This window comes from Balaenoptera physalus (assembly GCF_965194825.1).
Source record: "Balaenoptera physalus genome assembly, chromosome: 20".
Taxonomy (NCBI): domain Eukaryota; kingdom Metazoa; phylum Chordata; class Mammalia; order Artiodactyla; family Balaenopteridae; genus Balaenoptera; species Balaenoptera physalus.
In genome coordinates this window covers 17,533,503-17,546,887 of record NC_138901.1, presented here as the reverse complement: position 1 = coordinate 17,546,887, position 13,385 = coordinate 17,533,503, and the positions used below count along the sequence as shown (strand labels likewise).

At 43.1% G+C, this 13,385-nt stretch overlaps 1 protein-coding gene and 1 pseudogene across 13 annotated transcripts in view; both read right to left on the bottom strand.

Moving 5' to 3' along the window:
- LOC309651047 (leucine-rich repeat-containing protein 37A3-like) overlaps positions 1-7,536 on the bottom strand; it is a 58,175-nt pseudogene extending 50,639 nt beyond the window's left edge. Inside the window, exons 1-5 of the transcript in view lie at positions 6,896-7,536; positions 6,336-6,515; positions 3,035-3,157; positions 2,502-2,659; positions 1,413-1,512 (exon numbers count right to left, since the gene is read on the bottom strand). The product of the transcript in view is annotated as a leucine-rich repeat-containing protein 37A3-like (transcript). The remainder of the gene's footprint in view (positions 1-1,412; positions 1,513-2,501; positions 2,660-3,034; positions 3,158-6,335; positions 6,516-6,895) is intronic.
- A 436-nt stretch (positions 7,537-7,972) lies between these two features.
- The window catches only part of LOC309651045 (leucine-rich repeat-containing protein 37A3-like), a 44,374-nt gene continuing 38,961 nt past the window's right edge, over positions 7,973-13,385 (bottom strand). For 9 of the 12 annotated variants that reach the window (XM_082443322.1, XM_082443329.1, XM_082443328.1 and 6 more), the window contains 3 exons: positions 9,963-10,012; positions 8,290-8,442; positions 7,973-8,219 (listed from right to left, as the gene is read on the bottom strand). In XM_082443322.1, coding sequence (XP_082299448.1) covers positions 7,994-8,219; positions 8,290-8,442; positions 9,963-10,012 — 429 coding nt within the window. In that variant the 3' untranslated portion in view covers positions 7,973-7,993. Of the gene's footprint in view, positions 8,220-8,289; positions 8,443-8,523; positions 8,579-9,962; positions 10,013-13,385 lie in introns of all 12 variants that reach the window. The other 3 variants (XM_082443333.1, XM_082443323.1, XM_082443330.1) reach the window with 3 other exon arrangements.

The following is a 13,385-nucleotide window of genomic DNA, read 5'->3' as shown; positions in this document are numbered from 1 at the left end:
CGAAGCACATGAAAAGATGCTCAACATCACTAATTAGTAGAGAAATGAAAATCAAAACTACAATGAGGTATCACCTCACTCCTGTTAGAATGGGCATCATCAGAAAATCTACAAACAACAAATGCTGGAGAGGGTGTGGAGAAAAGGGAACCCTCTTGCACTGTTGGTGGGAATGTAAATTGATACAGCCACTATGGAGAACAATATGGAGGTTCCTTAAAAAACTAAAAATAGAATTACCATATGCCCCAGCAATCCCACTACTGGGCATATACCCAGAGAAAACCGTAATTCAAAAAGACACATGCACCCGAATGTTCATTGCAGCACTATTTACAATAGCCAGGTCATGGAAGCAACCTAAATGCCCATCAACAGACGAATGGATAAAGAAGTTGTGGTACATATATACAATGGAATATTACTCAGCCATAAAAAGGAACGAAATTGAGTCATTTGTTGAGACGTGGATGGATCTAGAGACTGTCATACAGAGTGAAGTAAGTCAGAAAGAGAAAAACAAATATCGTATATTAATGCATGTATGTGGAACCTAGAAAAATGGTACAGATGAGCCAGTTTGCAGGGCAGAAGTTGAGACACAGATGTAGAGAATGGACATATGGACACCAAGGGGGGAAACCTGCGGTGGGGTGGGGATGGTGGTGTGCTGAATTGGGCGATTGGGATTGACATGTAGACACTGATGTGTATAAAATTGATGCCTAAAAAAAAAAAAAAAAAAAGAATCATATTCACCCAATATATCAGAAATGAAAACTGAAATTAAATTGATTCCAAAAACATAATCTAATAAACTCTTCAACAAGAAAACAACAACGATAATAATAATAGTCAATATATTTTGTCTGCTTACTATGTTTCAGGCATAGTTCTAAGCTTTTTACATTCATCATCTCATTTACTCTTACAATATCCCCCATTAGGTGATAAGCTGAATTACTAACCCTATTTGCAGATAAAGAAATTGCAGCTTAGAGATATTAAATACCTTCAAATGTCTCTGGCTAGAAAAACCTAAAATTGCAACAACAACAACAACAACAAAATCTAAGAGACACAGTTAGGACTCAAACACAGGTGTCCAAGGCTTATAACTGCACTATTCTGTATGATAAGCAAGCAATTGAGGAAGAACGGGACCAAACACTTTCTGTATGAACTGAGGCAAGTCATTCTACATCTCAACACTGGGGACAATAATAGTTGCTGTCGTTTTTCTCATAAATGCCACAAAGAACAAATTTAAGACTGCTGCTGTGAAAGCATCTGGTGAGTGAAAGAATATGTAATGTTTTAGATAACCATTACTTTCATCCAATTAACTTTGCAAATAAGTTTCTTTGCTCACTGAAACTGAAGCACTTCAAGAACAGTCAAAAAGGTCTTACCTAAAACCACAATCAGCAGTTTCTGGAATGCATCTGTCATAGCCTTCTGAATAGCAAGCTTCTGGGTTACCTTCCTTTTCATAAGGAATGATAATGACCCTAAATCCAACCAAAACAGATGAATTTAAAATGCCTATCATCTGAATAACTGATTTCTAGGTTATATGTTTAAAACTAAAAAAGCATCTGTGATTCTTAGCTCACTACCTTAGTGATTAAGGGCAGGCACAACACTGGGGTACAGCTGAATGTCTCTGTTGTAGGTATACCCTGGCATGGCACAGTTTCACTGCTCAGATCTATTCTGGAAGTTCCTAAAATACTAACTAGACGGGAAATGCAAACCAAGAACGTGGCACAAATCTCATATTACTCACAGATTTCAAATGGACAAGCTGAGGCTACACTGCTACAGACCCTGCTCTCCTGTGTGTAAAGGGCTGGATTCGTACAGGGAGATAGATTTGGTGGTGGTGCAGATGATCTGGCCTCTCCTCAACCATCACCCACTCAGGTGGATGGTGGAGCCTCCTCTACTCCATTCGCTAACAGCCCTGCCTCTGACTTAAAACCCTAAGCCCAAGTGCCATGGATTGTAGGAAAAAACTCAGTACCAATCGGAATCCCCTTTCTAGGGATCTACATTTACTTTTTCCGCTCAGGCCCTTCTATAGGAGGCAAAGGACTGAACATTTACACAAGAGTTTATTTCAATCTTTAGACAATGATTTTGTTGGGATAACTGAAGGCCAGAAGACATCTGTATTTGAAGGACTATTTTAGCACAAAACAAATTATTAACCAAAAACAATAAACCAAAACAAAAAGTAACTAATTTTCCCTCCTCCTAAGCTTCTTGGCAGGCAGGCAGTTCTAAAATTCTAAAGTTTAAGGTGCTGTCAGGTATCGCCTAAGATAAAAACCTATATTGTCAGGCAGAAAAATTCTGCCCAGGGCTTTAGTTGCTTAGAAAAGGTGATGATGTATGTGAAAAGTTGAGTTTCAGAAAGAAAGGAAAAAAGAGCAATCCCACTCCCTCACCTCCCCACACACACACATACTGGAAAACAGACCTTCCTCCAACTTATCCAAAGGTTCCTTCCTCAGCCATGCCAACTCCAGGACTCCTGCACTCGTGGGAGGGCAACACCACCTCTGAAGCACAGAAGAACTTCAGGCTATTGCTTCTGAAGTGGTGTCACAATATCTTCATTTTCCCTTTCTTCAAGGTTAGAAAGATCCTGAAGCTGTTAGGATTTTGAATGAAAGGCTAGACTTCCAAATCTTCTGTTGTTAGAAATTAAAACTAAACTCCAGCAATCCCAGGTAATAGTTGAGGTATGCTATAGCCTCAAAATCAAGTGAGACTTGCAAATGAATGACTAGATATGGACAACTCTTTTTTATTATATACCATACAAATACTGGAGAAAATTATGGACACCACCATCCAAGTCATTGAGATTATCACTAATTCTAGGTGGCAGGCCAATGCTCAGATACTTCCGTGTGGAAGCCTCTCACATCTCCTCCCCATAGCCCTGTTCCATTCTTCTCTCTAAAGTCTAGGAGTTCAATGTTGAAAGGAGTCTGGTTAGTCAAAGAAAATCTACAGAGTTTACCTTGATGATCCTTTTTGACCACCCATTGAAACCAAAGTAGTAATTTGCCAATTCTTGGCATCTGGAGCTGTTTGGGGCAAGCGTATTATGTTGAACCGCCTTATGTCTGGTGCCGAGACGAACCTGAAGACATAAAAGACCTAAAAATATCACAACCCTACATAGAGACTTATTTTGGATATACCTGAGATTTATCAATACCAATTTCATAGAGTGGTTGCGAAGATTAAGTAGGACATTTTAAGCAATGAATTCACAGTGAGCCCTAAATAAATGTTATTTATTATTTTTAAGTCAGTACTTTTCTGCATCATTTCCAGGGCCCCTGATTAACCGGAAGGTTCCCTGACCTCTGGTGGTGAAAGTGATGATGAAAGCAAGCAAGGAAGCCCAGCAGAAGCCTGTTATGGGGCTGGGGGTAAGCAAAGGAAGTGAACTGTTTTAGTCGTCTCATCCTGTAGCTCCTGCTTGAGAATATGACCTGAAGAGGAGATAAGATGGACCTGCCACTGAATTAGGACCTTAATCTGTAGCAACCCCTCCCCAAGTTACTAACCCCTGTTAGAAGAGGGAATACGTATACCTCGATAAATGTAAATAAAGCAACCAAAAGAATTAGAGGTTCATCTGCATTAACAAGCTTCCTTGAGAGTGCAAATATTTCCAGTCTTAACTCTCTAAATAACTTACATATTACTGTGGAGTTTTTACATCACTAGTTCTTTCTTAAATGTCTATTTCCATTTTGAACAGGGTGCAGTATGTAACTATAGTCATAAACATTCAAATAATACAAATAAAGTCAAAGCACTGTTAATTCTTTATTGATGTGTTTGTGCATCTTCCTCTGTCACTAGTTTATGAGCTCCTTAAGTGCTTGAAGGAACCATATATTATTCTTTCCTTGTTACCAGAAACAAGCATACATCTTGGCACATAATAGAGGAGGGATGGTCTGTTGACTGAGTGAATGAATGAGTACATAAGAAAATGAAATTACTTTCTCCAACTGAAGCTGCCTGCTGGGAAGGAGAAATGAAGACTAATTTTTAAATGCTGAGTGTCGCAACGTTTAAAACAGGGAAGCTAGGCCCTGTATGGTGAGTCATAATGGAGCTGTCCTGGACAATTAGGAAGCTTCAGAAGGGCTCTGAGCCCCTGGGTAGTAGAGACAGTTGACATCTGGGATAACCTTGCCACAGTTCTTGCTGGCAAACATTTCCCTTCGTGCTACTGAGAAAAACTCAGATACATTAGGCCTTTCCTTCATTTTATTTGAAGATGTTATTCTCTTGTCTGTATTTATAAAAAAAAACAGGGGAAAAAAGATAAGAAGTATATATACCTGCTAATGAATAAAAGAAGACATAATTGGAACTTCCCTGCTGGTGCAGTGGTTAAGACTCCGTGCTCCCAATGCAGGGGGCCCGGGTTCGATCCCCGGTCAGGGAACTAGGTCTCACGTGCATGCTGCAACTAAGAGTTTGCACGCCACAGTTAAGGAGCCTGCGAGCCACAACTAAAGGAGCCTGCCTGCTGCAACTGGGGAGCCCACGTGCCACAACTGGGGAGCCCTTGAGCCGCAACTAAGGAGCATGCCTGCTGCAACTAAGACCCGGTGCAACCAAATAAATAAATAAATAAAATTTAAAGAGAACGCATAATTAAAGTAGGTAACAATTTCGGGGGTGTGGGTAGTAAACTAAGGCTCTGCATTAAATAAAGAAATCGAATACGAATGCCCTTTCCTCTCAAGTCTACAGTGACTTGTAGAACATTTTCCTCATTACTCTACCAGTGACGGGCTTTATGCTGTGACAATCTCAGAACCTAAGCTTATGGAATGGTCTAAATGTCCAATATAAGAAAAGAACTCATTACTCACAACTGATACCAAGTAACTGTTTCATAATCTTTCCCGGACCATCCGTAATATCTGAGGGGTTATGTGAAATGGTCGCAGGGTCCGCAAATTAAAGAATGTCTGACACGAAATCATTTCAATCCCAGGGAGTACAGCCGGGATTGAAGAGGGTGTTAAACAGGGTACAGAAGTGGGAGGTAGTGTACCTGGAGTCACATCTGAGGAGAGTTCTCAGATTCAATAAAGGTGAAATCAGTGAGTAAAGAAATAGGGGTGAGAATAGGCAGCAAGGTCAGTAGGAAGTAGCCAGAGCAAGAAGCCAATCAGAGAAGACACATAATTATAAAGTGAAAGGTCTGGGAAATCGAAGCCTCACTCACTTATTCAGAGGCATTGAAAAGGTCCTTGAAAAAGGAATGGTGGCTGAATGGAGGCACATAATGAAATGTTAATTCTGGGGAAGTAAAATTGGATGGCATGTTAATATGGAACAAGGTTTCTACAATGCATTAAAGAATATTTTAACCATCTTCTGGAATCTGAAGGGAGTTCTGAATAGGCAATTTGAGAGTGATGATGATGATGAAGCCTCCTTTATGTTACATCTGACAAAAGTTTGTCAAGCTCGGGACTTCCCTGGTGGGACAGTGGTTAAGAGTCCGCCTGCCAATGCAGGGGACACGGGTTCGATCCCTGGTCCGGGAAGATCCCACATGCCGCAGAGCAACTAAGCCCGTGTGCCACAACTACTGAGCCTGTGCTCTAGAGCCCGTGAGCCACAACTACTGAAGCCCGCGTGCCTAGAACCCGTGCTCCGCAACAAGAGAAGCCATCGCGATGAGAAGCCCACGCACCGCAACGAAGAGCAACCCCCGCTCGCCGCAACTAGACAAAGCCGGCGCGCAGCAACAAGAACCAACGCAGCCAAAAATAAATAAATAAATAAATTAATTAACTTAAAAAACAATTTGTCAACCTCACACATTTAAAATCCACATAAAAGTAAATATAAGGAAGACTCTTGTGAAGATTTCTTAAATTAAGGGGCAGCATAAGATGACATGGGGTTTAACATCAGTTCAGTTTGGGTTTGGCCTCTAGTTTCCACATTTACTGTCATAAACCTTAAGTAAGTCACTTAACCATCCTGAGTTCGAGTTTCTTCATCTAAAAAAAAGAAAGAAAGAACTGGGGAACTGGGGGATCAGTGGAGCAGTGCATCTGAGAGCATTCTGTACACCACAGTGCTGTACAAACGTTGGCCTTTTATTTTTTTTTCCCCCCCTTGGGATCTTAGTTCCCGGACCAGGGATTGAACCCGGGCCCTCAGCAGTGAAAGTCCTAACCACTGGACCGCCAGGGAATTCCCGATGGCCTATTAGTTTTAAATTCAGCACTTCATCCCAGTAGAGCGAGGAATTCCACATTTGGACCCACCTTCACTGGAGATGTCTGAAAAAGCTGCTTCTGGTCGCATGCCTTTTGGGCTCTGTGGGCATCCCTTGCTGAAAAAACCTCGATGATGGCATAGAACACAGGACCGGCCACTGCTGCGTTTGGGAAGACTCGGACCGAATACAGAAGGCCAAACTGGGAGAAGACTGTGAACAGAGAATGCTGTAGGGTGGGCCCATGTTAAGTAAGTGCAGGAAATTTCACGTCCAGGAAGCCAAACCGCCCGTTCCTTTCTATTCCCCCAGCCCTTCGCCACAGGCAACTGTGGTGATCCTGCAACTCCAAACACTTCTCATTTCAGGAACAGGTTTCCCTCTGAAATCCTAAGCTTCGAGAAGCATTAGGAGGCAATGCCGGCTGTTGGGAACTATCTCTCAAAAATCTGTGGGGGCGAGCTGACTACTCAGGTCGGCTCTAGAACTAAGATTCCTCTCAGCAGAGACCACAGGCAGATGAGGTGCTGAAGCAGTACCCCGGGGCGCCCAGTTACTGAGGCGCGAGGTGGCTTCCTCCACCCCTCCCTCTGCCCCGGCTCGGCTCACTTGCAAGGCCTCGGCCGTGGGTCCAGAGCTCAGCTCCCACGCCAGCAAGGTTTTGTCACCCACGATGGGAACCACAAAAGGTACCAACGCCACCATCCTACCTTTACTGCGCGTGCGCGGCTCGGGGCGCCTGCGCACGCACGCCTGCGCACGCGCTGTTTATAACGGAAACCTGAGGGGGGGAGCCAGTTTGTTGGGAGTGGGACGAGGGCGGTGCTCGGACCTCTCCCTCACCCCTCCCACTCCGGGCTTGTCTCTGCCTCTAGGTCCCCTTCCACAGGTGGCACTGTCACTATATAATCACGTGGAATCATGCAGCCCTGGGCCTGTGCTGGGGGAGGCAGGAGGTGGGTAGGTTTGGTGCTGGGCTGAGCTGGAGGGAGGCGAGCAGCACACAGCTGGCCCGCAGTGGGGTCAGGAGAGGCCAGGGCCTGAGGAGGGCCGTCTTGGGCAATGGCTGCTCTCACACATTCTTCTTTACCCTGTCTTTCTGGCACCTCCCTGCTAGTTATCCAACGGTTGGGATTTTCTTTTAAAGAAAAAAAACAACCCAATGGGAATTTTCCACCAGCTTGAAATGGTGGAGAACCCCCTACCTTGGTACACAGGGTACACATCTGTACATGAGTTTGAGAAGTTGGGAGAAAAGTCAGGCCTTGGCTCCCCAGTGGAGGGAGGCCCAGTGATCCAAATATTCTGGCAACCCCAATGACCGTACGAGAGGGGCCAGAAGTAGATGGTCCTCTATGGGCAGGAGGTCGAGCATGTTGTAAATAACTGGTACTTGATGAACCAGGAGAGAGAGCACCAGAATAAATTGCTATTTGATTTACTCATCTATGCCCCTTGAGGATGGTATGTTTTCCAGTTCCCAGGGACTGATGATACTGGGGAAACAAGGGAGGGAAGCCCCTCTTCATCCTTCTACTCATCCTCCTTTGCCCACGTTTCCTCTTGTGGAAGTACTGGCTGCCATGAGGGATTCTAGTTTCAGCTCTGCTTCTTCTTGCAGGCCCCTGTTATTGGTATATAAATATTCAACTATTTACATTTTAATTCCTTACCACATGGTTAGACTTGGTTATGAATTTATACAGTTTAATATAAGAAAAATAAGTATTTTACAAGCAATGCTGAGAAGCCGATATTAAGAAACAAAATTTGCAGGTGGCTTGAGGCAGAACAGGGCTCACTCTGTGGCTGTCTCGTGTGCGGTCTCACTTTCCTCACCCGCCTCTTCATCAACCCAATATGCAGCCAGAAGCTTCTCTGCTGGGGCTTTGATGACTTCCCTGGGGTAAGAAGAATAATGCCAAGGCTTTTACTTTTGAAAGGAACAATGATAGTTTTCATTATTTCCTCATTTTAGATGAGAATTTTAAATTGTCCCCTACCATTTATGGTACAGCCTTATAGAAGTACATCTCCTCCTCATCAGAAGACTCCCTGTCGTGTAGCTTTTGTGCCATGTTTTCCTTGCGTGTGGCGTTGAGAGGCCTATACATATCCCTAAGCCAAAGTGGCCGCCTTCTCCCGAAAAAGCCCTCCTGGAACACAGAAAGGGAAAGATTAATTCAGCATCTCCCCTGCTTTCTCTGGCCACAGTACTATATCCCCTTCAAATTTACCTGACTCCCACTTTCCCCTGAGCTTCTCTTATGCAGCAGAAATCGAAAAAAGCCCCTTGGAGGAAAACACACACAGTTAGTGTTACATGTCATTTTTCATCTCTCTCACAATGTGTTATCTCTGGTCTTATTAGGACTAAATGGGTACCTCAGTCCATAATCACAATGAGCAAAATCACCACAGACCCGGGATCTTGAAAATCATTCCGTGCATGCTGGCCTTCCAGAAGTTCTCTGTGTCTGTCCAAAATGGCCCCCGCCCCGTGTCTCTGGGGAGACCTTTGCATGTGGCTTAGCATGGAGTATAGGCAGGATTTTCAGCCCCGTTCACCTTTCTTGGCCCTTGGCCAAGTGCCCTCGTGCAGTGAAAACACTGCACAGCGGCGCTGGGCAGAAACACGTTACTCTCTAGATGCGCTTCACACCAGTCTGCTACGGACTTAGTCGCACATGCAGCATTTGCTGGGGGTGTGGCTGTGGGGAGAAGGTGCTTTTATTTTCCTGGCTGCTCTATCCTATCCTATAAGTTGAATCACACCAAGTCAACACCTGAACCCAACTAGCAAAGTTATCTATAGCTCTCTGACTTTCATACTGCAGGCTGTCACTGAGGTGTCAGTGAATTGTGAAATCAGTTTAAAGGCCATGACCAGCAGGGAAACACGAAATACTCTTTTTGAATACAAATAGAATAGAAAAAAGTCAGAGTGCACAATAAGTTAGTTTCAGAAACTACTTATGCCCATATAGTATGTGTATACTGAATTGTGACATAAAACGGAGCTCACAGCCCAAGCACAGTGTGATCAGTAGAGAAGTCCTCAGTGGAAAGGGACCCTCTTCTTTGTGATAATCACTAGCAGTGTGACCATGGGGCAAGATACTTTCCCTTTCTCTTTCTCCATTTCCTTATTATAAAAGGAAGAGACAAACTACTGTCTAAAGATTCTCCTGGTTAAAGTTCTATGAGGTTTGGATAAAGGGAATAGAGAGTAGGGGCCTGAAAAACAGTAGGGTGAGAAGGGAAGTTTTCTTGCCACTTTACAGAAGGGACTCATATGTGCTACCTTTGTTCAGCTTTGAGTGAGGCCAGCCCCTAAATCCCCAACCATGTGTCCCTCCCTACCCCAGAGCCTCCTAGAAGGCCTCTGGCCTGGCCTGATACCTAGGAACCAGGCACCAGGCCAGCAGGAACAAGTGCAACCAAAACCTCTCCCCGTCCACCCTCTTTCCTTAAAGGACTAGTGAAAGCAGATGAATCTGTGCCAGTCCTGTTCTAACTCAGCTTGGGCTGGGGAGCTAATTCTGCTGATAAATAAATTAGGGTAAACCATTAGGGTAATTAAACATTCTTCCTGCCTTTGGTGAGGAAATTGAAATAGGTGAGTTCTAAGTTCTCCTCTAGTTGTAAAATTCTCCTTTAAAAGACCAATACTTACCTTCTGCTCCTTTTCTTATCTTCCCCTTTTGCAATTCGATGAGAATAAATCTGTTTTGAAAGAAAACATGATCATGATTATCCATTACAACTATTTCCAAATCCTTATTCATTCCCTTTTACTTTAAATCTTATCTACCCAGTGAGATGATAACTTTTTCAAGGAAAGGAATTCTACCCTGTTTAATAATCCTTTGCCTCTTCCACAGTACCTAACTTAGGGTCTTGCATGCAGCTGGCGATATATTTTATTGACTGTTTTAGATAACGTTCAACAGATCGTTCCTAATAAAAACTCTTAGAAGTAGGAAAAGAAAATAAAAGTATCTAGCAGAAACCTAAGCCTTGTTTTAGAGTCAACGACAAGAGTAGGAAGCCCATCATTACTGCTACTATCGATCAATGTGGAGGAGGTCTTAATCAGTACGAAAAGAAAAACGAAGTATTGGAAAGGAAGAGACAAACACATTTGCATATGAAATGAGGGACCTAAAAAGACCAAAGGAATCAACCGAAGTTTTATTGGAAGTAACATGAGTAAGATGGCTACATACAAAATCAAGAGATCAACATATAAGCCTCAATAGCTTTCCCATATAACACAAATAACTCACTAAAAAACAGAAGAAACATCCCGTTCACTATATCAATAAAAATGCATAAAGTACCTAGGAATAAACTTAACCAAAAATTTGTAAGACCTATGTGATGAAAATATTAAAACTTTTCTGAAGGACATTAAGAAGAAGTACTACATGGCATGAGATACCATCCTCCTAGAATGTTGTAAAGAGGTCAATTCTCATCAAATTAACCTACAAATTCAATGCAATCCATTTATATCCAAAATAATTTTTAAATAAAACCTGGCCAGCTGACATTTGGTAGAGAATATGTGTAAGAATAGATATGAAATGCATGAAAAAGAAGGTCAAAGAGTAGGACCTTGCCCTACCAGATATAAAATATGTTATAGAGCAACTGGAATTAAGCAGTGTGATATTGGTACTGGTACAGGACAAGATAACTGGATCACAGAATAGAGTCCAGATGAAGATAGTATATGAGACCAGGGAAGAAAGAATAAACCATTCAGTGAAAGATTTGAAAACAATTAGATCTTCATGTGTGGGGCGGGGGGGGAAGTTAGATCCCCTGCCTCAACCACACTAAAAAACAAATACAACAAATTCTAGACAGATTACAAAAGTACTTGAAGAAGATATTAGAGATTACTTTTACGTCATGAGGTGACAAAGGCCTGGCTAACAAAAGCCACCCCACATGAGCCATGAGGAGAGGACGGGCAGATATGGTGGCAGACTGTCAACACACCTCCTACACTGCACAGCCTTTGCCCCCTTTTCCCCTGGACTGTTTGTCTTCTTCTTGTTGACTTATAAAACTCTTGGGAGTTCCCTGGTGGTCCAGTGGTTAGGGCTTGGCGCTTTCACTGCTGTGGCCCGAGGTTCAATCCCTGGTCAGGGAACTAAGATCCCGCAAGCTGCACAGCATGGCCAAACCCCGCCACCCCCAAACAAACAAACAAACAAAAAACTCTTTATAGTAAAGAAATACTGGTTTTCATTGAATTTCAGTGTTTCAAATCTTTCCAGTGTTTTTGTCTCTAAGGAGACAAGACAAAAGAGTGGAGTAGGGAGCACAAGCTTTGCAGTCGGGTGAAACTGGCTTCTGCTTTTGGTTTGGCCACTGGGGCCTTACATTGATCTCCTTCATCTATGAAGGAGGGATAGTAATATCATCCTCACAGAACTGTGGGCATTAAATCAGACAATATATGGAAAACTCTTCATCTTACGCTTGGCATGAATCAGTGCTAAGCTGGTGTCACAGACAAGATGGTGGACTATATCAAAGGCTCTGCTTGTGGCATCAGGCTCTGAAGATTATAAAAGATTATAAAAATACTGCTTTTATTTCCTTCTAATACCTTTATGTGGTCTTTTTTCACATTTATGGAAATATGTTTATTTAAGATGAAAAATGGGGATCTGCTATTCTTTAACCCCCAAATAGTTAGGCAGCTAGTCTATCACCATTTATTCATTTTCCCCCACTGATTGGAATATTAAAACATGACATTTCAGAAGTCTTAAGAACACATGGGTCTATTGCTGGACTCGATGCTACTTCAAATAAATATTCGGTTGCATGATTCCTCACTGTGGAATTGACATAACGCCTCACCTCTCTTCCGTTGAACACCAGTAGTGTCTACCATAGGAAGAACACTGCATGGCCCCTGTCCTCGAAGAGCTTATCATATAAGTGGGGAGAGGAAATAACGGTTAGGACTCCTCGCTTTCGCTGCCTAGGGTACAAGTTCAATCCCTACTTGGGGAATTAAGATCCCGCAGGCCAAAACAAAACAAAACAAAACAAAACAAAACAAAACAACACAAATGCAAGGTTAAACTCTAGAGAAGTTAGAAACAATAAAAAGGGGACTTTACAGAAATTCTAAAAAAGCAAAAGGCCACATGCCACCTGGAGATGTAGAGGGGACAGTCTGGGCAATGGCCAATGACTAGCAAGCTGACCCCATGCTAGTCCCCAGCCTCCTAGGCTCAGAAATCATACTCTTCCTCACCAAGAGACAACTCGCGTCTTCCTGTTGTGGCAGTCTCACTTTATCAATATCACAGGATTGATCAAAAATCACAATGCCAAATTATTACTTGACAATGAGAAATACATCTGTTCTACACACAGGGCATCCGTGTCTACACAATCAGAGAATTACCTTCTGTGGAGACAGGCCTCCGTGGCACACTAAAGCACAATCACACAATCGAAGGCTACTTGGTGACAACAGAATTAGAAAAGAAATCAGCCGAATCCAGAATTTAATGGGAAGGCCTGAGGCAGCTGGATCCACCCATCTCCTCAACAGGCACAGCCTGGCTAGTGGGCCTGACTCTTCAGTTCTGCTGCCTAAGGTGCCATCTCTACTCTCGGGCAATGTGAGGATGGGCGCTGCCCATGTTGGTCTCTCCTCACCTTTTCTATGCTTTCACTACTGACCAACCCTCCTGCAGATAGACACATTTCTCTTTAGAAGTTAGTACATCATGTCAGGTTTTATTCAAGTCTGATAGGCCAGGAAGCCATTGGTCCTTACACATCTCTGCTCAGCTCCATGATGTGCTAACCTTGCTGTTTCTCTCTTGGGGGGCTGCCTTTTAAAAAACTGCTTCCCACTTTTGTGAGCTCTGAGGGGAGGGGACTGCTTTGCTATGGCCCCTAAGAAATGGTGACAAACCTCACAGGACTAGGATCAGGAGGGCTGGAGTATTCAGGGAAGGCTTTATGAAGAAAGATATCTGAACTTGAGTTGGCTTTTGAGAGGTTCATAGGACTTCCACAGGCAAAGCAAAATCAAGGAATTTTAGATGGCCAAAGG